Source organism: Pygocentrus nattereri, chromosome 21, assembly GCF_015220715.1.
Source record: "Pygocentrus nattereri isolate fPygNat1 chromosome 21, fPygNat1.pri, whole genome shotgun sequence".
In the NCBI taxonomy this organism is placed as follows: domain Eukaryota; kingdom Metazoa; phylum Chordata; class Actinopteri; order Characiformes; family Serrasalmidae; genus Pygocentrus; species Pygocentrus nattereri.
In genome coordinates this window covers 14,060,179-14,086,871 of record NC_051231.1, presented here as the reverse complement: position 1 = coordinate 14,086,871, position 26,693 = coordinate 14,060,179, and the positions used below count along the sequence as shown (strand labels likewise).

Sequence of the window (26,693 nt, the reverse complement as noted above, 5' to 3'; positions counted from 1 at the left end):
GAAAACAACATTTAAGGTTATAATCTTATTACGCAGGCTTCTCGAAGTGTTGTGGAACTTTCCATTAGGTATTTATGGAGAGAGAATTGAGGGTGGAAGGGGTTAAGTGTGCCCACGGTGGGTGCCCTCCACCCTGGGCATGTGGCAGTTGGAGGCTGGCTGTGGAACAGAAGCGTCTTTATTGAGGACTGCCTCTGATTTAAATCATATGGCATTGCCTGGAATCACTTCACGGCTTTGGAGGCCATTCAAATGAACGCCCGAAACAAGAGGCTCTCTCTCTTCCCCCCCTTCCCACTCCCTCCCTTTCATCTGGCTGTCTGCTCTCACTTTCGCTAATTTAATGATACTTTGTAAGTTACATGGACTTCGTTTGTCAGTCTTTACCATCCCCTGTTGTGTGTAGAAATGTTAGACTCTTTGAAGCTGGCGCACGTACCCTGCCTTTCTCTTGAGCTGTTACTTTGATGAGTTCCATCTAATGAGATCATGTCATAAAGAAAGACCTTTTTTGTCATTCAGAATATAAAACACACTCTTCTTCTTCTTCTTCTTCTCTCTATCCCCCTTTCTCTTTCTCCACTCCCTTTATTGCGAGGCAAGAAAGCGCAGGAACAAATTTAATCGCTCCACGCTTTAAGGCCAAATGGTTGGAGACGAGTCTTTTCTCGTTGATCTGTTTTTTCCAAACAAATGACAGATATAAAGGAAAGCTTTATGGCAGGGAAGCCATGGTCTAATAACAAATCATCCTCTCAGTATTGGTCTGTGGCCTTTTACATGCAGTTTTTTTGGCCTATGCACTGTCCAGAGTTGGTGTTGCCATAAAAACGCTAGTGCTGATCCTGAGTTTACATAAGAGGTACCTTTATCTGCCTAGTGCTAAAAAAAAATCTGTATTTGGATTTGACCATAAGTGAGTCCATCGCTTTTTAAAAAATCCCTTCTTTTTGGGACCATACATTGTACATAGGGTGTGTTATGCTTGCAAAGTGCTTGTTCTGCTTAAAGAGAAAATAATCAATAATATCATACTGATATTAAAGCATATAAAGTAGTTCACTAATATTTTATTAAGTAGCTTAGATCATAGCATCTACTTTTCAGGACTGGGTTAATAAGGCTGTACTTAGCTCTGGTTAACAGGACAGTCCTTAAAATGAAGGTTATTATTATTTTGGAGATGCAACCTTGTTAAAGACAAGTTGACACAGGACAGTGTGATTACTTAGGAGAATAATAAGATGTGTTTACGTCTGGTTGGTGTATACATATGAGTTTATTTTGCAGGTGCATTTAGGTGTAGTTAGCAGAATAATTGGTATAGACCTATGGGATTATTTTTTGGGTTATTAATGCCGTGTTTAGGTCTGGTTAGCAGGGCAGTATATAGAACATTGGGATTATTTTTGGGATTAGTAAAGATGTGTTTAGGTCTGGTTAGCAGGACAGTCTGTATAGAACTGTGGGATTATTTTGAGATTATTGAAGATGTGTTTGGATCTGGTTAGCAGGATAGTCTGTGATCTGTGGGATTATTCAACCTATGTTTAGGTCTTGGCCGGACAGTATGTTTAGAAGTGTTGGATTATTTTTGGGATTTAGGGCTAGTTCGCAGGACAGTTTGTATAGAGTTTAAAAATTGGGGATTATTAAAGTTGTATTTAGGCCTGGTTAGAAGGACAGTCTGTAGAACTGTGGTGTTACTTTTAAGATTATTTAAGATGTGTTTAGGTCTGGTTAACAGGGCAGGCTGTATAGTCTATATATCTGTGGGATTATTCAACCTATGTTTAGGTCTTGGCTGAACAGTATGTTTAGAAATGTAGGATTATTTTTGGGATTATTAAAACGGTTTAGTTCTGGTTAGCAGGACAGTCTGTGTAGAACTATTAGATTCTTTGGGGATTATTAAAGCTGTGTTTAGGGCCGGTTATCAGGACAGTTGTTGTAGAACTAAGGGATTATTTTCAAGATGAATAAAGCTGTGGCTGTCTGATTACCATCATAGTTCTTGTGTTGTGTTCTGTGTTGAGATAGCGGTTTAAAAAGCAAGCTGCAACTTGCAAGTTAAAACATGCACAGTGTGCCGAAATTAATTCATTTGATTCAGTGATTACAAAATCACAGTTTGCTAATATTTCTTCATTTTTGTCCCCTTTCTTGTCTTCTAGGAACCCAAATTTTAAAAGACATTGCTTACTGGCTACTGAAAAAGAGCCTACAATGGGCAAGTGGCGGTGGTTGTGAGCCATCAGGTATCTCCAAGACCTATTAAGTTACCAAGCATTGTGGGAAAACCAGAAGGAAAGAGTGGAAGAAAAGAGATAAGAGGATAAGTGGGAACTCTCCCTAACGAAGCCCCCTTTGATCATTGGTTGATATTGGGGCGCCCTGTGATTACCATGGCAACAAACCGGGAGCGTCCTGTAGGTCACATGACTGGGTTTTACCCTTTCGCCTTTAACACCATGCGAAACCACTCCCCCTTCGATCTCCTGGCCAATGGCAGTCTCTTCGGCCGATATGGGACGGACCTACCCAAAGAGATGGCAGCGCTATGTGAGTAACTGAGAATTTTTGTTACATTGTTACGTTTCTTTTGATACAAGACAGAGTTTGCTTGCTTCTGACTCTCAAACCAAGTTTATAAGTGTTTGGAGCTGGGACGAATGTGTGTCAGACTTTTATTTTACACAACTTTATGGAGTGATAGTACTGGAGAAAGCACTTTAAGAGCTGTTTTGTCCCTGGAAAACAGCCTTTTTCCATTCAGACCTGCAGTGCGTGTGTCTGTGTGTGTGCTGCCAACCCTACTCTGTTTTATGAGGTTGAACATTGAGGAGAATTTCCTGTTAAAACCACAGGGGGTGCTGTTGTCTGCCTTTGCTAAATGGAAAGTGGATGGCAAGCCAAAGAAACAAAAGAGGGAACAAAACCCTCAAGAGTGCAAGAATGAAGGAAATTTCATTATGCCCAGACCTCGGTCTTTCTTTAGCTTTCAGAAAAGTTTGACTATTCATAAAAAGGCATTTTTCCAAATGGGAGCCAGCAAGATGTAACCACAGTGTCACAATGTTATTGTTTTCCATCATCCTGGTCCCTACAAAGAGCTGAATACACACCCACACGAGAAAAAAAAGTCCTACTATTGTGTGGCAGTTTAAAACGTAGCGGCTGAGATCTGATGTATCTGGACTACTCATGTTTTGATCAAAGGAAGGATAAACTTCTGTCCCCTCAGGAGCTGTTTAGATCGCCACATTATCACATATACATGTAAATACGTACAGCATGACCTTGCTTCTAGAAGTAAAACCACGAAACTCATCATTTTGAGTGTGCTAACTATCTACCTGGCTGTGTGAAGTGAACACTGGTGTGTTCTTACTCCCATGTTTTAGTGTTCAGAGTTGTACATGTAAGTTAGAACAGTACATTTCAGTTTGATTTGTAGCTCAGAGGATGCAAGTATATACTTCTTGTACAAAATGCTTCTTCATACTTTAGAAAAACCGCAGAAACTGCTTTTCTACAGAATGTGATGGAATATTTACTGAGATATAACATGGGGTTATTTCTGTGGTTTGCTTTAAATGACAGGATTAATATAACCTGAAGTTATTGAGATTCTTTTACAGTATGGGATTAATATCAAATGGGATACTTTCTATGGTTAGTTTTATCACCTGGGATTATTTATACAGTTTGTTTTATAGCACTGGAGTAATCTGATTTGGGATTATTTTACGCTTCATTTTGTAGCACTTAATTTAATTTGGGATTATTATTACACTTTATTGTGTAGCATTCGATTACTTTGTTTGGGATTAATATTACGCTTCATTTTGAAGCACTGGACTAATTTTGTTTGGAGTATGACTACAGTTTACTTTATAAACATATACATCCAATACCTGTTTATCTGATCAATAACTTCAGTACATGAAATCAGGTGCTGCTGATGGAACTGATCAGAGCAGTGGTACATCAGCAACCAAACCTGTGTTCCTCAAACCTGCATAATAAATAACTTCCCTGGAAACACCATATTCTTCTTATGTTTTACTATATTAATGTTTATATTTATTATAATGTTGAAAATGAAAACAATTACACTTACTGTGCTTCTAAATGCATTTAAACACATTTTTATATGTACACTCTTTAAAAAGATGGTTCTCTAAAGGTTCTTCAGTGAAAGGGAGCTGTTCTGTTTAAAACCAGGAGTTCTATATAGAACCAAGCACAACGCATTCTCCTCAAACTGAAGAACATTTTCACCATGCAAAGAACCATTAAGCATGCAAATGGGTTTTATGTAGAATGCATGGTTCTAAACAGAACCAATCCCTTTACTGAAGAATACTGAGGAACCCTAGAATGACCATTATTTTTAAGAGTGTAGGATATGGGATGTAAGTATGACTCTAGTTCCTGATATAAAAATGTGTGTGTGTGTGTGTGTGTGTGTGTGTGTGCGTGCATGTGTGTGTGTGTGCGCGTGTGTGTGTGTGTGTGCGCGCAAGTGTGTGTGTGTGTGTGTGTGTGTGTGTGTGTGTGATTCTTTATCTCAGATCTGTGTGATTATGCGGTGCAGTCAGAGCGAACTCAGAGTCCATTAGCAGCCTTTAATAAGAGATAAAATCTGCTCTTCCCTCTGACTGCACTGTCCTTTATTCTCTCTGAGAGAGAGCAAGAGAGAGAGAGAGAGAGAGAGAGAGAGAGAGAGAGAGAGAGAGAGAGAGAGAGTTGGCCTTCAGGTGCTGTTGTGCTGGTCTCACTTCACTGCATGTGTAAGTGACTTCACCTGCTCTTATTGTTCCATTGTGTGTGTTCACTGGTGTCATGTGACGTTGACTTTGCATACTTTAAATACTCACTTTCTTTGGCTTTCAGGCCCCAAATAATTCTGTACCTGTAGCTACGTTTTTACGTACACTCTCAAAAAGATGGTTCTCCAAGGGTTCTTTAGTGAAAAAAGGGTTCTATAAAGAACCTTGACCACTCAGAGAGCCCTTTGCCTGATTAAAGGATACTGTTCATCATGAAAGGGTAGAGCTGGGCGATATGGCAAAAAATGTTAAAACAAAATTAATATTGTTCGATATCGATACATATCGCTATAAATGTCAAATCATTACTTATTTGTAAGTTTGAAGGCTGATTTTTGTTCCTGGGTGATTAATTACTGTTTTAAACTAACCTTTATAGTCGGAACACGACAAACGCTCACCAAACAACGGAACATTTCACAAATCTGTCATGGGACAGTGGGAGAAAGTGAGCTGGTGAGCTGTTTTTGCAATAGTCATAATTTAAGAAAGAAAATAGATTATTTTTAGCTGTCTGGTGGCAAGTGCTTGGCTATCCCGTTATAAATGCTAAACAAGTGGCCAACAATAGTATTAAACTGTTTACTTTCTCAACAACGCCAACTTAGTACGAACAGCAAACATTAGCTGGCTCAGTACGTCAGTGATGGATCACTGACCGCCTTACTGCCATCAGTCCTACCATATTCATATCAGAGCATATCACAGTATTCAAACACCAGATGACTGGATTTCTCTATATTATCGTAGTAGTTTGAGGGGTGAACCATAATATATCAACACCAGAGTCCTCCTTTTAGGTAAGTTTCAACTGAAAGTGGTGCTTTTGTGTCATGTTTGATCTACACTATCTAGAGTCTATCTAGCTAGCCTGGAAAGATAGCGATATCTCGCTTTCCAATGCCTCACAGCTTCTTCAGTTTACTTTCATTTAAATCAGGGCTGTAGCTCACATGAACCCACTTCTTTCTTTCACTTTCGTTGCTTGGGAATGCACTAATATTAAAATATGACTTTTTGAGCGCTGTAACAGCGCTGGAGTTGTGAGGATTGTGATTGTGAATAGCGCTGCTAAAGAGTTCACTCTAAGCCACAATAGTAACACCACTGATCTTGTCACCAACACTTGGTGACAGAGAACAGATCGTTGGTCTCTCCGCTGAAACTGGGAATGTATAACTCTGCGTTTCAGCTATTTCTAAAGACTCATCTTAATCGTGCCCCCACTCTCCCCCATTTGGAAGTGTGAGAATGGTCTATTATATTGAAAATTTATCAAACGTCTTATCGCTCTATCAAGGAAAAGCTATATGGCGATAATCATCGTTATCATTTGATCACCCAGCCCTATGAAAGGGTATTTAAGAATGTGTTGTAGATGGCTCTGTATAGAATAGTTTTGAAATGGTTTCTGTATAGCACCCAAAAAGGTTCCTCTACTGTTAAGATGTCAAGCTTGTAACAATAAAAGAATCTCTGTAGCACCATCTACAGCACATTCTCCGAAGAAGCTTTTCACCATGCAGAGGAACTTTTAATTGTGCAGAGGCTTCTTTGACTGTTTATGGTTCTATGTAGAACCACTTTCTTTACTAAAGAGCCCTTGAAGAACCATCTTTTTTTCAGATTGTAGGAAAATGATCAATAAATGATGAAAGCACAACGCTGTTGTTGGAACTAAGCATTGTATCTCCAAAATGGTAACTTTACAGGAGAAGAAAAAAAAAAAACTTTACTTTTAATGCAAGTCAGTGGAACCAGACTTTATTCATTATGGGCCGTTTCTTTTGGTCCATTCATCATGAAATTCACACCCAATGTAAAAGACAACAGGCGTTTTTAAAATCATGTCAAAAAACTGAAAGCAATGAAAATTAAGATTCAAGGTTTTATTAGGACATCAGTGATATACATGGGTATATTAAAATGTACCTTGTGTTTTTGCTCATAAAACTGCAAATAAACATAAATACGGTAACAAAGTAAATACAGTAAGAGTAAAAAGTACAGTAAGTAGGTTTTTTTGTGTTTGTTTTTTGAGCTAGTTTGAAGAACAATGCTGGATTACAAATTTCTCCTGGATGCCTCCAGCCATTGAAGGAACTCCATCAGCAGCATCAGATTCAACACAATGGAGTCCTGATTAGATAAACAAGGTGTTGGATGACGACTGTAAGAACAGGGGTTAGGAATGGGTTAACCAAATGCTGACACACATTAATATATAAAAAGCACAAGTGGAGTTTGCCCTGTTATTTAGAATTTCCAGTCAAAATGACATTAAGTACACATTATTACACATTATTCACAGTAAAATGACAAGAAGCCTAAACAGCCAAATCTAATATGAGCTGTTTGAGTGTTCAGGTTGTCTCTCTTTACCTTTATTCCAACTTCCATTCTTTTCAGGAGATTCACTTTCAGTTTCTCAAGGAATCTGCAGACACAGCTCAAAAGCTCAGTCTTAGTAGTTGGTTGATCATTTTCTGAAGTAGTCAAACACATTCAGTGATGTTGAGGTCTGAACCCTGGGGTGGTCAGTCCATTGTTCAGCTTCTTTGTTTGATGTGTCTCTTTTTCTCAGTGACGATTCTTGACACCTACACATCCTTTCAGACCCATAGCACTGAGTTGTCTTCTCACAGTGGAAGGATGGACAGAAACACCTGTGGACGTTTTCAGATCTGCAGCAGCTTGATTTTCTCCTCTCTCTCAAAGATGAAAGCTTTAAGTGCTGTTTACCTGATGGGGACAGTTTTGATTGTCCAGAATAACGTAGACTGCTTAAAACCATGAGATTTTTGCTCTGATAAACTTCTGTTTGTCTCATACGTGATTAAATGTTACTTCACTTCCTTCAAGATTTGCATAGTTTTATTTGGTTGGACACGCAGCCTAAAGAACAAACTTCCTCCTGTGTGCAGTCGGCCTGTTTGCCCTTTTACCGGCCATATTTGCACAGAAGCAATTGAGGTTAAGTGCGTTCGCTCTGGGGCACAACAAAAGCTCGCTCCACCTTAAATATTGTGACCGAGTGTTTGCCCGGCCATTCCAAAAGCACTGAAGCACAGTTCATCCTCAGAGCTTACCACAATGCACTTGAATTATTGAGCACATATGAAAGAGCACTTTGTTCAGCCGTCTGGGATCAGTTAATGTTGAATTTGGAGACATAAAAGGTTAAGCCAAACACTTCCGCATCCCAAATGTTTTTTTTTTCTTCTTTTTTTCACTTGATACCTGGCAGGCACACAGTAAGCTCTTGCTCTCCTTCAGGAAAAGTTGAATTTACCGTGCCGTCCAATCTGAATGGGATCTTATAGACGGTTCAGGGCTGCGCATTTCACCATTTGTTAATTATTTTCTGTTGAAATGTCAGCCTTTACTATTAGGTCAGTGGTAAACCATGGCTGTTAGCACTAGGCCTTCATTGATTTTAACACTCCTTCAAAAGTGATGAAAGAAAAACACACAGTAATGCTAGTTTCCACTAGGGCCCCTATTGGATTTCAGTGGTATGTTAGTTCTAAGCTAACAGCTGTTCATTTTCTACGCATTTCTAAAGTTAATGATGATGATGTTATTGGTCTGTAAATGTGGTACTTATGCTCTTTACAGTAGCTAAACTTTGCTGTCAAAATATCAAAGCAGATTAAGTGTTGTTTGTATGTATGCTTTACAAGTATGCTTTAGCCTAGTTTATTAGGTTTTAGTTTTTTAAGTTTGTCATGTTATTTTTTCTCGTCTCTGTATATCTCAGCTCTATTCTGATCTTTTAGTCTAATATAAAACATTAGAGCTCAAAGTGGGAGCAGTGGCCATCAGTAAAGCAGTATAGAAGCTGAACCAGCACAACAGAACAAAGTGAATGTTAATGACTAAAAAAGTACAGAGTAAAAAGTGGAGTAGAAGTAAAATCATAAGCCAGTTAAGCTGTTATTAAGCATTGCTTATTAAATCTTTCAATTCAATTCAGTTTAAAAACCAAGAAGTGAAGTTTATGAATAAATGCAATTGTTACATCTTTACTTAATATTAGACATCAATTCTTAACATTGTATCTGTGTTTTTAATGTTTACAAATACATTCATTAATGTGAAACTTAATATAAAAACAACATGGACTAATACAGTTGTTACTTAATAATATAATATTAAACTACATGTGGGGACCAATTACATTCTCTGGGATTCATTTCAGTATGACCACATCAAAGAGTGTATTATTTTTAAAAATAGTACAAAAAACGAATTCTGGATATTAATTGTATAATAATAATAATAATAATATTGTTATTTTTGATACATCTAACATTTATTCATTTTTTACAGCTTCCTACTGAGTACTTTAGTCAGGGAACATAACTGTACCAGAATCCAGTGAAATGATATTTTCTAAACTGAACTGACTCCACACACCCCGTCTCAACTCCTTTTTATTTTAATGTTCTGATTTAAAGCATTTGGTTATGAAAAGGTACAAATGTCTACTTTTCAACTATGAAAAACTCATGTAAGGTACACGATTGGACCTTAAAACCACCGTTGTACCTTTGAGGGTACTCTTACATTGTTTGTACCTTGATGAACGAATCATGTACCTGCAGAGTACGTTTATTTCTATCAGTGTATAACTACATACATATATTCTGGACTTTATCTCAACCGCCATGATTATATTCTGACACACTAACGAGGTTCAGTCTCTAAAAGTAAAACGAGGAGAAAGAAAAAAAGAAAAGTTCAAAAACCAGCACAGAAGGAGGGAGGGAGGAAGGGCGAGAGAGAGAGGGAGATGAGAGAGAGAGGGAGATGAGAGAGAGAGAGAGAGAGAGAGAGAGAGAGAGAGAGAGAGAGAGAAAGAGCAAAGAGAAAGCAATAAAGAGAAATAAATAAAGAAAGAAAGCAAAAGAAGAGAGAAAAAACAAAAACAGGAAAGAGTGAGAGTGCAACAGAGAGAGAAAAGGAAAGAAGAGAGAACGAGAAGAGGGAGGAAGAGCAAAAGAGACAAGAATAAAGAAAGCAAAATGGAAGGAAGGAAAGGAGAGAGAAAGAGTGAAAAGAGAGAGGGCAAATAAAAACCAGATAAAAGTAAGAGCAGTAAAATAAAGTAGAAAGCATAAAAGACTGAGAGAGCAACAGAGAGAGATAGAGCAAGACAGTAAAAGAGAGAGAACATGGAGGAATAGAGAAAGAAAAGAGAGAGGGCAAAACAAAGCAAAAGAGAGATAAAGAGGGAAGAGAGTCTGAAAAGAGAGAGCAAATAAAAGCTAGAAAATAGTGTGTGTGTGTGTGTGTGTGTGTGTGTGTGTGTGTGTGAGAGAGAGAAAGAGAGAGAGAGATTTAAGGGAAGAGCCTCCTGCAGTGTTAAAGTACTAATCAAACTGAAATCAGCCAGAAACAAACAGACGGCAGCGCTTTACAGACTCACTGGAACAAAACCGCATCCAGCTTCATCTGGGAATCAGTTTTACGGCTCTGTCTGTAATGTAAAGGGTCCTACTTTTTGTGGCGGAGGAAATGCCAACATTACAGCATGTCTGATTTGATGTTCGGGCTTCTTTGTTTGACCCTTTTTCTTCATTTTGCAGAAATGTTGTATAAAAGCATAACTTGAGAATGAGTAACATTGCGGCTGTGTTGATGAGTTGTACTCACCGCCAGCCCATGCTGCTGTGATGCTCTTCACGATAACAGAATCCTTCTCCTTAATGCAAAACTAAAACATAAAATTAAATCAGATCAAAAGAAATGAGATCAAGTGTGTCATGGTGCATTTCCACAACCTGCTGAAAACTAGTAATCATGTGTAAAAACAATAAATAAAAACAAATTAGACCAAAATAATTTAGATAAGATTTTTGGGAGGGAAGACAAAAAAAAGAATCATTGCAAAATGGAATGTGGAATAAGATTTACTCGATTATTTATTTTTTTCATAATCATTGGAAGCATAATCGAAAATGAAATGTGATTAATTGCCCAGCTCTGGCTTTTAACCTGTAAACTGTTGCACCAGTAAAAGGGGCACCATTGCCACATACTTTGTGCTACAATCATGATCTTGGTCTGATTTGAAAGGGAGCAAGTTCATGTTTATTTGCCAGAATATTGCCAAATAGTTATTTGTCAGAATAACTGTATAAATCACTGACTCAGAGTAGCAGAGTCTAGAATGGTGGCGTTTATTGCCTCCTGACTCACAGATCTCTAAACTGATCTCTGACTCTTGCCATGTTATCAGACCACTTGTTTTGGATTATGATGTCTCCGTGGAGACTGGCGGGGCTTTTTTTGTGATCAACTTTTTATTAGCTTTCAACAGATATGTAACTTACATTCCTGTACAGTGCAAACAAACATGAATAGGTACAGTCAGGATCACAGTCTGTACAAGTACAAATATAACACTGTTACACCAAATAAGAAACTAAGTGTAGGGTGAGTTTTACAGGCATTCATCTGATGGGCTGAAGTCCTTAAGAGGACTGATTTAAGTGCATCCCATGCCAACTTTAAAGCTGGTTTAGCTTTGTTTATCATTGCAGTAGCCCGCTCAAAGAACACAATATCACAGTGGATATTAGTTGCGACACAGTTGCGATAGTTGCATATTCAGATTAAACCAATTATCTAAAATAGTCGAGAACAGGAAGGCTTTGAGGGTGAGGACACACAGATCTGCAAGATCTTAGTCATCTTCTCTTGTGTATTCAGTGTGAGAAATAAGAAACAGTCACGCTTCACACCAAACTCTTGGGAAACTGGGCGAGTTTTCAGATTTGCAGTAATGCTGCAGCACAATGTAAAGTTTTTCAGAGGAATCCAGGCAGAGTTACAGTTTCAAGGCTATAAAGGAATAACACAGTGAGCCAGTCTGCTACAGCGCCACCCTGAGGCAGAGCAGTGCTGCAGCTCTAGTTAGTTAAGAACACCAATGACAGAAGCTGATTTTGAGTGAAGCAGCTAAACAATGAGCTTCACTGAATCTGTAAATGAGTGTGTATTTTTCCCAAACAGACAGCGTAATCTTGTGATAAGCTTATTTACAGGGACATTCAGGGGTCCAAGTGGTTAATTAGGAGGTCCCAGACCCCACAGGACCCCCTGTATTTTGCACCTTGCCGGTACAGTGATCCAGATGATCTAATGGGTTTTTAATGGATTTATTAAAAAGGACTTTGTGCTAGCAGAGAGAAAGGGAACAGTACAAAAGAGCTGTGAGGTGTGGGTAGACGGATGATGATGGATGAAGATGAAAGAGTGTGGGGCAGAGAGCGACAGAATGCTGCACCAGTAAAAAGCCATATGCCAGTATTTACTGTTAAAGCTGACCAACCATTAGTTTGCTTGACCTTGAGGTTGGAACAGCAGCAGAAGTCCATGCCAGCAGCATTAGCAGAGCGGCTCTGGCTGCTTTATTCTTCACAGAAAGACTGCCTGAGGTAGAGTTACTCTCAAATCTGTTTATTTTCCATCCTCGATGAAGGAGTTTTCATTAGAGAGGCGGAATGTAACAGGAGTAAGGCCCAGCCGACTGCGGAAACACACTGAACAGATGAAAAATGAACGTAATTGTATGTTTTATTATGCTTTATTGTGTTCTGTAATAGTAGGGGGTGTGAGTTACGGTGCACATACATGCGCATATGCTTAACCCGAGCGGCAGTAAAGGAAATCCATCCCACCCCCATCAAGTTCAGGTTACAATCCTGGACATGGCATCCACACAGAACCCCAAAACCTCACACTATACTACACTCTTGAAAAGATCGTCCAGGAGTTCTATGTAGAACCATTTTGTGCTTTGGCCCTTCAGATTGATGGATAATGTGTTGTATATGCGGCTGTATAGAACCTAAAAAACATGGGAACTATTTTTAACAGGGTTCTGAATAGAACCATATACAACACACTCTCCATCAAAGCAACATTCAAAGAAACATTCAGGCCTGAAATGATTCTAAATAGAACTCATTCCCTTTACTAAAGAACCCTGGAAGAACTTTTTGCTACAGTCTGTAGAGTGTATACTATAGATGATAGACAGAACAATGTGATATATGATTAATATTATATACTAAACTGGCTGATTGTTGAAATAATCAAACATACTGCATGTAACTTCATTTTAAACTGCTTTGTGTACCTTTTAAAGTGGAATTCAACCCACTTTGCATAAAATGAAATGGTTAAGATGTAAACAAAATCATTCAGAGTGGTTTGGTGTGAAATGCTCTGTTCTAGAGAAACTTACAGAGTCAGAACTGTTCACAGTGGTGGTGATAGGAACCAGATGTCCACCACTAAAAGCTCCCTCACAGAAGGTTATTAATGAAATGGTTGTGAATACACTGCCTGATGTTTGAGACATTGTTTTACTATAGTATTGTAAAGAGTCTGGCCTAAAAATGATATATTTTTAGTACATTTATGGAAGTGATGTACATGCAGGGTGTTGTGCGGTTAAAATAACAATCAAAGACGTTTATATTTTCAGATTTTCCGCTACATTTATCAACATTCCATATAAAGCTCAGAAGACATGTGTAGGTTCACTGGTGGTTTTGGATAGTAAATAAAATGTATATATTTGTTTTGTAGACAGGGTGACCCCTGGTTTCTATCACCACCACTGGGAATAAGATCTAGTAAATTTTTCTATGTGAAAATAAACACAGCAATTGAATTAGTCAGAAAACAGAGGAAAGCTGCAGTCATATTTAAATCATATTTATTTGTTTGAGTGTTAAAAGTCATGCTCAGTTTTTAACGCTGCTAATTACCTTGATTACCTTAATGTCTTGGCCAAGGACCCAAGAAGTGGGGGTGCTAAGGGGGCTGCAGCACCCTCTGATTTGATTATTGTTTCTGCTAAAGATAATTATAATAACAAAAAACATTCTGAACAAGAGCCTCAGCAGGTAACACCCTATACACCCCACAGCCTATATCAGGGGTATCCACAAAGGACCAGTTTGACTTTTGCCACTGGGTTGTAACATGAGCTACATAAGGGGCAGTCGTGGGCTGGAGGTTAGGGATCCAGCCTCATAACCAGAAGATCGCCGGTTCGATCCCCAGAGCTGACAGCACATGAGCAAGACACCTAACCCCCAACTGCTCCCCGGGCGCTGCGGATTGGGTTGCCCACCATTCCGGGCAAGTGTGCTCACTGCCCCCTAGTGTGTATGTGCTGTTTCACTTCACGGATGGGTTAAATGCGGAGTTGAAATTTCCCCATTGTGGGACTATTAAGGGTCTCTTAATCTAGGTTAGCTTGCTAACATTAGAGCCCACTGGCACCAAACTTTTCTCTCTTCTTTAAATAATTGTAATTTACTAATCAACTGGTGTGAATTGTTTCACCCCTGTTGCTCACAAGCAGCTCAACTTAGAGTCTCACACACACACACACACACACACACACACACACACACACACACACAGACAACAGAGACTTCATCTGATGTTTATTCAATCTGAGTTTATTTGATTATCACTTTATTGATTATTGTTGATTTCCATTTCACTGGTGGGACACTAGGGGGGCTGCAGAAAGAGGCTACTGTCCGCTCAGTATCATTCCTGCCATGTGATGCTATAAGTTTTTACATTGCTGAATGTCTCGGCCTGAAACTTAGTGGTGTGAAAGTCTTGCTGTGCAAAGCCGGCCTAACATCCCCTAAAGGAGCTGCACATTCCAACAGAAGCAAATACAGCACACATACTTTAAAACATGCCAGCCCAAATGGCGTGTAGCTGTAACCGCAGCGTTTCTGGGTTGGGTTTAGTGAGTGCAGGCTGGAGCTGGAGCTGCAGGGTGGGGGAGGCTGCTGTTTGAACAGAGCGGGTTTTGTTTCTGCTCCGTTTTTCGCCAGCCCATGACACCAACTCTCCACGCTAAACACTAAAGAACCTGAGGCTGAGGCTGCCGAGCTCTATGAACGGCTGGAATGTGGATGAACGAGTGACAGAAACACACAGAGAGAGAGAGAGAGAGAGAGAGAGAGAGAGAGAGAAAACAAGAGACAGAAGTAAATTGGAGGGAGAAAAGAAAGAAAAGGAGGGAAAGGGAGGGAGAGAGAGAGAGAGAGACAGAGAGAAAGAGAGAGAGAGAGAGAGAGAGCAGTGTTCTAGTGTATGACAGAGAATAATTCAATGATGGAAAGGCCTGAGAAAGGGAGAGTGTGGAAGAAGAGAGGGAGAACAAAAGACAAAGAGACAGAGGGAGAAATGAAAACAGACATAAATAGAGAGGGAACGAGAGAGAGAGCAATAGCAGAAAACAGATGGGAATGATTGAATGATGAAGAGGTGGAGTGAAGGAAAGCCTGAGAGAGAGAGAGAGAGAGAGAGAGAGAGAGAGAAAGAGAGCGAGAGAGAGAGAGAGAGAGAGAGAGAGAGAGAGAGAGAGAATGAGAGGGCTAAAAATAGAGAGAAGAGAGGGAGAGAATAGCATTGGCACAGGAGATGGAGTGAAAGATGAAGAAGTGGAGTAAGGGAAAGCCTGAGAAAGGGAGAAAGAATTATAGACTCTTAAAGAGGCAGAAACAGAGAAAGACAGAGAGAGAAAGAGAAATTAAAAAGGAGGTGAAAAGGAGAAAACAGATAGAGCAAAAAGAGCAGCATAATAGCAGAAGACTGAAGTGGATAGAGGGAAAGCCAGAGAAAGACAGAGAGAGAAATAGAGAGGGAAAGAAAGACAGCCAGACTGTCTTGTCTTTTACTGTATTTTGTCTTTGCACTGTATACTATGCATCTTTTATTACTTCACTGGAAAAGTAGCCCGATAGTGTTTCGTTATACTGTACTACCCTGTATTGTATAATGACAATATAGTTGAATCAAATTGAATTGAATTGAATATAAATGCTGCAGGAGACAGAAGGGAATGATTGAAAGATGATGAAGCGGAGAGAGAGAGAGAGAGAGAGAGAGAGAGAGGAAGCAACAATTATTACAATTATTGCATAATCCCCCAATTGCAATTATTTGAGATGATTGCAGTTATTTAGGCTGACTGCAGTCATTTTATACAGTCACTTTTTATGAGTACAGTCATATTACATGTTTAGAGGGCAGTAAAAACAGCTAAATGGCTAGTTGGTTAATTTCACCAATTTAAGCTTGTCCTTCAGTAGTTGCATACAATGAACAAAAGGAGACAATTCAGTCATTAATCACAATTATTTACAATCCCAGTTTCAAAAAAGCAGTGGTAGTGTGTGAAATGTTAATGAAAAGAAAAAGTAGTAATTAGTAATGAATTCTGTTTGACCTGTATTAAACGGTAAAAACATAATATTTGTCTTACCTTGAACTCTAGTGATTTTGTATATATAGTCATTCCAAATTTGATGCCTACAACACATTCCAAAATAGTTAGGACATGAGCATGCATGCCACCGAGTTACATCATCTTTCCTTGTAACAGCATTTAATAATCATTCATGAGGGCTGAAGATACAAACTGATCCAATCTTCTGTTACACATAAGGGACATTTGGTGTCATATTTTGAGCTTAATAAGACATGTTTTCAGTGAGAGACAGTTCTGCACTGCTGGCTGGGTGAGTCTATTATTCACACTCTCTGATTACCAACCATTACATATGCAGAATGTTTCCTGGTGTCATTTTGAAATAAGCAAGACATCCCTGAAAAAGATGCCATCTAAAAATATGTTGCTTCAAATTGTGGTTAATGGAGCTTTTACAGATGTACAGGCTTTCCACTAATACTCCCCCCCCCCCCCCCCCCCCCCAACCACACACCCACCCATACACTCACACCATGACAGATGCTAGATTTAGAACTTTACACTGGTAATAATGTGAATGGCCCTTTTCTTCTTTACACTGGAGAACACAATGTCCATTATTTCCAAAAACATTCTGAAAGGATGACTCATAAGACCACAGTACACATTTCTACTGAGCATCAGTCCATTTCATGAGCTTGAGCCCAGAGAAGTCGGCAGCATTTCTGGGCATTTTTGACATGTAACTTTCAGTGTACAGACTTAACTCACATTTGTGGATACATCGATGAATGGTGTTTATTGTGAACAGTTTGTTAAAGTATACCTGAGCCCATGTGCACTGCAAATAAATTATATCTTGGCAGGTGAAATCATCTTAAATGTAGTCAAAAATTTTTAAAAAATTCTGATTGTTGTGAGACTTCTGAATGACTAACTTATTTGTAGACATTTCTAGTTGTTTTAAGTAATCTTATAAAAGTGTCTTATTCCACTGGCAGATCATTTTACTTTACCTGGCCAGTGAAATAAGACACTCTTGGTAGATAAATTACTTAAAAATATCTAGTAAAAGTAAAAATGTCTAGAAACAAGAAGAATAATCTTGCAATTTTCTTACCACAATCTCATAATCAGAAGTATTATATGTATTAACTACATTTAAGATCTTTTCACTTACTAAGATCAAAATTTTTTGCAATGCGGTGACCTCCATCACAGAAACATGCCTGTTTTTAATGCAGTGCCTTTGAGAGTTTGGAGGTCTGGAGAGTTGTGATTTTCTCCTTTATGCAAAGAGGTTCCTGAATCTTTGCTGCGCTGCAGAGGGTGAGATGCAACGTTGTTCTTAAACTGTTAGTAATGGTGAGCCTCCACCCATCCTTGCTCACAAAGTACTCAGCCTTTCCTGTATTACCTTTTTAATACCTAAACATGATTACATCACCTGTTTAAGATTTTTTTAGTATTTCACAATGTCCCTAGTCTTAAATTACTCCTGTCCCAACTTTGTCTTGCAGGCATCAATTTCAGAATGAAGGTATATTTACAGAAAACAATGAAGATGATATGATGAAACATTACGTCTTGTTTTTGTATTGTTTTTGTTAAAATACATGTCCCTTCCTACATTTTACCTACTGTACGATCATTTTGAGAATTGAGTTTGTACATGACAGTCAATCATGAGCTAAAATTTCATGGTGACAGCCCTAAAAGAGACTGAAGGGAATGTCTGAAAGGAGAAGAGGAAAGAAGAGAAAGCTGAAGGAATGAGAGAAAAAAGAAATAGAAAGAGAGGTGCAACAGGCCAGCTGTATTACTTTATGTGCTGCTTCAATCCAGGTTCTTTTCTGTGGCCCTCATGCTTTGGGGCGGGGGGAGTGTTGGGGGGGGGCGGGGGTTCATATGGGACAGGGGGTGTAATTGCCTCAAGGTGTGGAGAGAACGGAGCTGAAACTGTGCAGCTCTGCTCCCTGCTGTGTGTCACTGAGGAGTGTGTGTGTGTGTGTGTGCGAGAGAGGGACGGGGGACGGGGGGGGACGGGGGGGGGGGCGCTGCTGTTGAAAGACAGGTGAAAATGTTGAGACAGAGAGAGCAGAGGTATGAGGTGAAGTAGAGGCTAACACACATAGAGATTACACTGACATGGAGTGAAAGAGAACAGAAAAGAAAAGAAAGTAAAAGCCACTAAAAATAAATAAATAATTCACTTCAAAGATAAAAAATAAGCCCCACCCTTTTTCTTTTACCCCTTTTTATTGGCACTGTAACTGAGCAACTATGACAAAATGAGAGAAAACGGAACAGAAACACTTAATCGTAAATACGCCACGATGTTATGATGGACGGCACAATAAAAATCAAATCGAATCGAGAAATGAAGGGAGAGAGAGAGAGAGAGAGAGAGAGAGAGATGGAAAAATAGACAGAAAAAGCAAGTGAGCCAGCGGTTGAGGACAAGGCGCCAGAAAAAGAGAAAGAGAAAGAAAGAGAGAGAGAGAAAGAGAGAGAGGGAGGGAGGGCAGCAGAAGTTTTAGGGGGGGGTTGTGGAGGGGTGTTGGAGGGGTAATGGTTAGCGCCCCTCTGGGGGTGCTTTCCAGAGTTCAGTCCTCTAGAACGAGGAAAGGGAAGGAAGGAGGGAGGAGGCGGCTACGTGTGTGTGTCCAAGCTTATTTTTTTCTCCTATAAATTGTTTTTATATTATTTTATATTAATTTTCATTAATTTAGACTAAAATCTGTTAATCACTGAAATTTTTTAACTTTTGAAAAGTGCAATATAAACAAGGATGATTCTGCGACTCAGTTACTGTTTATGTCTCTCCGATGTTATACTCGCAAATATATACTGTGGTGTGTAAAAGTTTAGGCGCCCCTGCTCAGATGGAGTATTGTGTTAATGGGTAAATAAGTGTAAACATCCTCTGCTTAGACACACATTTTAATGCACACTTCCTGTTTATTGATGATTTGACAGAAATAAAGCATGAAATGTGGCCTGTGCATAAGTTAGAAAGAAAAGAAGTGAGAGGCCAAGAAGACACAGAAGACAAAACAAAAGTGAAGGAAAACAGCAATGGAACGGTTGAGTGACAAAACACAGGTATGTGCCAAGAAGAGGAGCTTTTTCAAGACACTTGAAAGTGTGTTGAGTTGGAAAGTGCATTGCAGAGTGACCAAGGAATTAAACAATAGTTTGGCAAAAAATCTCATTTAGACAGTTTGGAAGTGTGCTTCCTTGGTTTCAAACTGGAGGCTAATGTAGCTAACAAGCATTAGAAGTCAATAGTCACCCAAATCTTTTCTGTTAATTCATCCCAAACTGCTCTAAATCTGCTCGAACCGCATCCAGCTCTTCATTAAGGTATTTATACATAAGATATTTATGAGTAAGAGTATAATTTGGGTAAGGAGGGGAAAAGGCAAGATGCCAGGATCTACACTTTCATATACAAAACCAAATGATTTCTATAAAGAAAACTGAAACCACCAAAAGCTACAAATTAACAACATCTCTCAACCCACCCAACCATATCCAGCCTAAATGAAGACCTTTATAAGGTTTGAGGTGGTTGACAGAAGTTTTAAGGATGTGCTTACAGAAAAGATGTGGGTGACTATTGACTTCTAGTGTTAGAAATGCTAGCCTCTTATCTTCAGTGCTAACCTAAAGAAGCAGAAGTTGGACGCCAGACCTTGGCTGATTGACTACATCTAGGGTAACTGGAAAAATGTGTAAATTTGGGTTTTTGATTAATTTAAACCGGGAGTCCCCAAAAGTTTGTCTTGGAGGGGCAAAAGATAACGTGGTAGAGTATACAAATAAAGAAGATGGTATTCAAATTGAGTTATGAGTGCATTATATCTGTAGTGTTTATGTAATGAATGGTGGGCATGTGTTTGCTTTGGTACAGTGTGGTCAGTGACTATAGTTTAGTAACAGTGTAAAATAAAAAACAAAATAAAGTATGAAAATGTGTTCTCTAAATGGATAAGGAATTGGAGGGGTTAAGGCAGTTTGGTGAATCAAATCAAAACATTCACATCAAAAATTCTTGTCTAATTCAAAATAAGCTAAAAAGAATTGTGGCATTATCCTGTTCGCTACTGTTGCAATAGTACAGTGGTGTACCATGGTGTGATTTCTGGGACATGGAAACAATACAGTTATGGTATCATTGTATTTAAGAATAAAAAACACACCACCCTGTAAACAAAGAACTAGTAATTTTGCCTATAGACAAAAAAACTTGCCATTCCAAAAAATGACGGCAGAACTGGCTAGTCTTGGTTTTTAATGGAGGTCTGCAATCCGGCACCGGAACTTTGAGTCGATGTGAGGCAGGGCTTGCGACTCCACCAGCCAGTCTTTTACATAAACAGACAAATGCTAATGGTAACTTACCACAGCTAATGCTACGAGCCTAGCCTCTATATTCTATATTTCAGATCGAAAAAAGCCAGTTTGATGGGTGATCCTGAACACTTTACACAAGTAGAGTATCAAAATGAACTTGAGCCTGGCGTATATCAGCTCTACCTGTCAGCGTTCTATAGAGACACACTGCTACGTGACGCAGCGCATCCGGTGTGCAGTGGCCTTGACAGTGTTCCCTCCCAAACTCTATGAAACTTCACAGAGAAATTGAGAACACATTGACACAGATACCCCTTCTAGGTCTCTTTAATGATTTAAAGTAGAGACGGCAAAACATCTGCAGGCTGTCAAAGCTAAGAAGCTATTTCTAATGTTTTTCGCCTCTTAATTTCTGTTGATTAGCATTTCATAACAAAAAAGTTTGATGGTTGTTTGCTGTCTGCTTGACCTGCTTATATGCTTATAACCATTTTAATCTCAAAACTTTGTGTCCAGTTAAAGCTGGACTGGACAAGTTCTGTCTGATTGAGCGAGGTGGATAATCCTGTAAATAATCTGTTAAATAAAAGATTAATAACAGTGTAAATGACTGTATCTGTTTACATTTCCAATCAGAAAGGTTAAGTATGTTCTGTGCATGTGAACATACAGTATGTCATAGCGAAAATGTGTAATGTTCAACATGGCGGGAGCAGCAACTGGTCTGTAGAGGAGACAAAGTTTCTGCTTTGATGGCGTTAGTTTGACGGCGTCCAGTTTATGTGTCTCAGAACACAACGTCCTCCTCTCAGCCTTCTTAAATACATGTGAAGTAATAAAAAACACAAGCACCGCTTACTGCTGCTCATCTCACTGTGACTGGACTCACATGATATTGGTTGTCATAGTATCGTCTACGCTAAGTGGTTCTCTATGCATGCACACAGTTTTGGATCAGATTACTTGTAGTGTGAGCTTAAATTGAATTTTTCCATCAGATTGTTGAGTAGACTGTGATATAAACACTGAATGTATTCAATCAGATTGGCTAAATCTTTGCATGTAAACACAGCCTTTGTTGACTGTTCATTTTTTTATTTTAGTGTATTGGAAGCATATAAAATGTGGCCTGTGTAAAAGTTACGGGACCTTTCATATATTAATTTTAACTTTTCCTCACCAAAAAAAAAAATTTGTCCAACGTATTCTCACTTAGGAAATCAAAAAACGTTTTCAGGTTTTTTGCATAGCTCTGTAGCTTTACCGTATTTGTTTACACATTTGGATGAAATGTCAGCCAAGCTGTACCTGATCTAATAAAGGTATAATTATTCAAAGATGTACATTTGCTTTAAAGCCTCCACACATCATAGTCTAAGTTATCCTCCATAATACAGTGTTAGAGGTCATAAAATGTGCTTTGGCTGGCTTGGGCAGCACTTGTATGGAACATATAGCAAGAAATTGGCAGGAGGTCACTTATGGGTCTGGAGGGATAGTCGACGTGGACTGGTTCTCAGTAGCAGCCGTTTTGGGAAAGTTACCCCTGTCTGGAACCGCATTCACTTGTGGTCTCTTTGATTCAATGAATTGCTGGAAAGATGGAGAAAAAAACAAGGATGATGGGGTTGAGAAGAGGAAAAAAGGGTCACAGCACAATGTGTACTAGCGTGGGTAACAATAATATGACTTAAGAGGACTTCCAGTGAAAGCACTGGCGAAGTAAAGGGTCAGGGGGCTACGGAGAACGACTGTTAGGCTGCCAGTCTAAACACAGGAATAATGGGAGAGGTAGGGAGAGAGAGACAGAAGGTATAGATAAAGGTAAAAAACAAAGCCTGGTTCCCTCTCTGGCCTTGATCTTCCTAATGATCCTTAGATGTAGTGTGTATGTGCACTAAAGCACCACCCTTTGCTTGCTGTTTTTCACCTATGGAGGGCGCTAGACTCCAAATATCCAGAGAGTTTCCCAAAACTTTGCTTTCCAACACACTTCCTATCTAGAACATCACTGTACTGATTCTTATCACTTCTTTTATTAAGCTGTTTTTGTATACTGGAAGTGTTGAAATTATAGGAAATAACTGAAAAAGGCACACCCGTTGCCATTAAAGGGCCCATATCCCACATTGTTCTTGTATTTTTGTTATTTTTCCCTGAGGTCCACTTCAAATGTTTGTGTTTTTATTTACCAAAAACAGCCATAATTCATTTTTACATGACCATTTTTTAAACCTCTCATTATTCAATAGAATTGAACGGGCTATTTTGGTTACTGCAAGAATGATATAATTTACATAATGAATTAATGATTGGCTGCTCTCTGCCTAATTCAAAAAGCAGTCCAGACTGAAAGTATCCTTGTAACTTCAGTGTGAATGGGTGGGGCTAAACTGCTATAGACTGAAAAGGCAGGTATACATTAATAGAGTTCTATGTAAATGTAAATAGCACCAAATGTTCTTCTTTTGTTACAGTTTGACATCATAACAATAGAAGAACCAATTTTGGTGCTATACAGAACCTTTTCCAAAAAGGTTCAATGTAGAACCACAAGTAACATACCTTCAATCACCCTAATCATGCAAAGCGTTCTTTGAGTGTTCATGGTTCTATATAGAACTATTTTCCCTAAGAACACATTCATTCAATGGTTGTAGTTGTAAATACATTAGAAAGCCTCAAAATGTCATGACTTACTTGTTATTAACTTATAAAAACATTATTAGTTCTAAATGAATAATAATAATAATAATAATAATAATAGTGATAATAATAGTAATACTACTACTACTATTACTACTACTATTAATAATAATAATGGCTGCAGTCTTAACAGAAGGGTTATTCAAAGTGTACCATGACAACACAAAGAACCTTTTGCGTGTTGAAATGGTTCTTCTCTGTGATATAAAAACTTGTAACTTTCTTTAATGGTTCTTCCTTTTTGGTACTAGAGCCCTTTTTGCTGAAAGTATAGTGCACTCTTTAAAATAAAACTGCCACCAAGGGTTCTTTGAGGGATAGAAGAACCACTTTTGGTGGTTTAATGGACGGCTCTTTAGGGAACCATTTTTTGTAAAGGAGACTTTTAAGCATCAAGAACCTCATCAAGAGTCTCTACAAAATGCAAAAGGTTCCAAAAAGAACCCTTAAACTGGTATATAACCTTTGTGAAGGATCTTTTAAACTTTTTAAAATGTTTCCGACATGGTTCTATAAGGAACCAAGATTATACATCATCGTTTATAGTGGCACTTTGAGGACTAAAGGCAAAAAGTTGCAGCCGTATGCATTTGTATTTATGTATTTGTGTATGTATTTATGATTTGATATTTGGTCATTTTTAGTGTAACAAATTTCACCTTAAAAAAACAAAAACTGCTTTCTTGTTCATTTTTACTAAGAGCCCTGTGTAGTTATGAATCGTTTTAAAGCATTGATGGATTAGGTGTAAATGATGGTAAACAATTAAAAGAACAACGTCAGAACAGTTATATTGTTTCAACACGGAGTATCATGAGTATTAAGTAAGATGTGTAGAGAGAAAAGAGAACAAAGGAGTCAGTATTGGCGGAAAAGAGGGAATAAGAGGGGGCAAGAGAGACAGAGAGAGAAAGGGACTGTGGGGAGAGCGATTGTTTGCTTTCATTTGTAAAACTCTGAAATATGACGCAGGGTTGACTGACCGCTTGGCCAGAAAATGGGAAAGACAGAAAGTTTGGGCCAACCAGGATAACTCCCGCCTCCCTTTCTCCCTCCCTCTTTCTCTCTTCCTCCTCCCTCCCTCCCTCCCTCCCCGAACCCTTCCCCTCTGTTCAATGTGGGCTGAGCTTAGACGTGTTGTCTCAACGTGAGTGCAGCTAGCACACACTGTCCTGCTGAACCTCCGTGTGCTGGTTGGAGAAGCTTTTACATCTAAACCAGGTTTTGGAGACCAGCTGATCTAGAACCAAAGCACGTAGGCAGAAGAGGAGAAGGTGGTCAGTCTGGAGACCCTCAGACCTGCAGAAAAAGGCGTGAAGATCCAAAGACAAGAGGATACGAAAGTGACAGTAGTACCTGAAGAAGTTCTCTGATGCTTCTCATAGAAGCTGTTTTGGTTCCCAAAGCAGTTTATTTTATTTTTTGTTTTGGGTGCTAAAAGAAGCAGCTCAGCCTTGAATAGAAGTTTCCTCTGTTGTCCTACTGTCCTGTTTGGTGAGTGACAGCAGCTGACAGAGACTATAGAGAACTTGGTTAGCTTGGTTTAGAAGTGGACATCATGTTTGACTGCATGGAGGCTCTAGGAGTTGGTGCAAGGCCTCTCTTTGGCGTGTCCACTCAGGGTTCCTGCATGCTGCGCAAGGCTAGCTCCTTCTTCTCTGGGCTGGAACCCTTCTCCTGGTCCAACAGCACCAGCACCAACCTGCAGTGTAAGTGTCAGTGCGTTTGTAAGTGTCTCCTCTTCACCCTGAGGGTCTCTATGTGCTTAACCTTCAGTCTGTTTGCTGTTTTCTGTTTGTTTGGGTTTGTTTCAGGACATTTTTAGGACACAAATGTCTAGGCTGTTTAGTTAAGCCACAGAAAAACATAGTTAACATGCATTGACAATGTTTACATTGATAGATATTGGCTATTAACCCCTTAAAATTTCAGGCTTATTACATACTAAGGCTTATTACTCAGTAACTGCAGGTGAAACATGCAGTTCTAGAAGTACTGACAATATACATTATATAATCAGAGAAGCCTATTGTGAAATATTGTAACATAATTTATCATGATAATGATAAATATCATCATATTTCCTGGCCCTACCCATAAATACTAGGGCCCACCAAGAGGCCCAAGGTTTTACTACAAAGAGAGAATAATTAGTCTTGATTAGTTGGTTTTAAGATAACAAAGTATGTCAATTTTGAAAACAAATAATAGTTTTCATAGTTTTTGATAGTATTTTTCTCTTTTCATTTGTTACTTATGCAACTTCTAAGATATCATACAAAGCAAATATTGTGACATGTATCATTAAAACTTAATGTATTGTGATATATTTTTGCCATATCGCTACCACAACAAATGGGACATTTTAATATTATTATGATTATTATCAATACATGTAGAGCGCTTACCTGTATACAGAGGTGTGTAGAGTGGCTTAAATCAGTACACAAGTAAGACTAATGATAAAATAACAATTCAAGTAAAAATATCTATTAAAAAAATAACATTAAAAAACAAAAAACTACTTAAGCACTTAGAACCATATGGAACAGTGGAACTTTATAATAAATCTGGCATCTCTCAGCACAGGAGCTGGAGTTTGTATGGCTCTACTTTCTCTTTTTTCGGGTTATTCTGGTCTAAAATAAAATACGCAAGTTACCAATGCTTCAAATACAGACATTGTCATTGACAAAACAGAATGAAATTAAACACAGAAGCAAAATTAGTTACTTAATATGGACAGTTAAAATGCAACTGAGTAAAAAGTAAATTCCTTTACTCACTTATATGCTTGAGTAGAAGTAAAAGTGTTTGAGCACTGATCCATCAGTATTACATATGCTTGAGTAAATGTAACTAGTTACTACCCACCTCTGCTATATATATATATATATATATATATATATATATATATATATATATATTTTTTTTTTTACATAATTTGAGAATGCCTGTTGTTCTTTACATTGTGTGTAAATTTCACAATGAATGGATCAACAGAAACAGCCCAACATGACAAAATGAAAATGTCTGGTTCCATTGAATCCAATAAAAGTAAAGAAGGTTTTTTCCTTCTCCTGTACAGTTTCTTTTTTTTGAGGTTTTGTTCCAACAACTGCGATATATGTAACACAAATGGGACATATGTATGACCTCATGTCCTGACTTTGTATAAAAACACGCCTTTGTGTGTGTGTGTGTGTGTGTGTGTGCGTGACAGAGACAAAGACAAAGTGAATGTGATCCTGTGTCTGCATGCCTGCTAGTTTTTGTGTTGCTCCATCAGCTTGTCGTGCTCTTTCTGGCTTTGATTAATGAGGTATGCTTCTGACAACAAGTGTTCAAGCGCTGCAGTTAAACTAGCAGCCACTCAGTAAAGAAGAGCTGCCAAAGTGTCTAACTGCAGTGCGAGTGAGCTGTCTGATTAAATACTGTGACATATTAATACGCCTTGAAAAGCATATTTCAATTTTGAACTAGCTATAAGAGGATTCAATGCTCAGCTCTGTGTTAGTTATTGCCTATTG

General features: G+C 38.6%; 1 protein-coding gene across 4 annotated transcripts in view; it reads left to right on the top strand.

Moving 5' to 3' along the window:
- The window catches only part of LOC108424631 (retinoic acid receptor gamma-A-like), an 86,316-nt gene that overhangs the window by 29,927 nt on the left and 29,696 nt on the right, over nt 1-26,693 (top strand). For 3 of the 4 annotated variants that reach the window (XM_017692776.2, XM_017692777.2, XM_017692779.2), the window contains exon 2: nt 2,175-2,562. In XM_017692776.2, coding sequence (XP_017548265.1) covers nt 2,406-2,562 — 157 coding nt within the window. In that variant the 5' untranslated portion in view covers nt 2,175-2,405. Of the gene's footprint in view, nt 1-2,174; nt 2,563-24,312; nt 24,873-26,693 lie in introns of those variants that run through there. The other variant, XM_017692778.2, reaches the window with a different exon arrangement.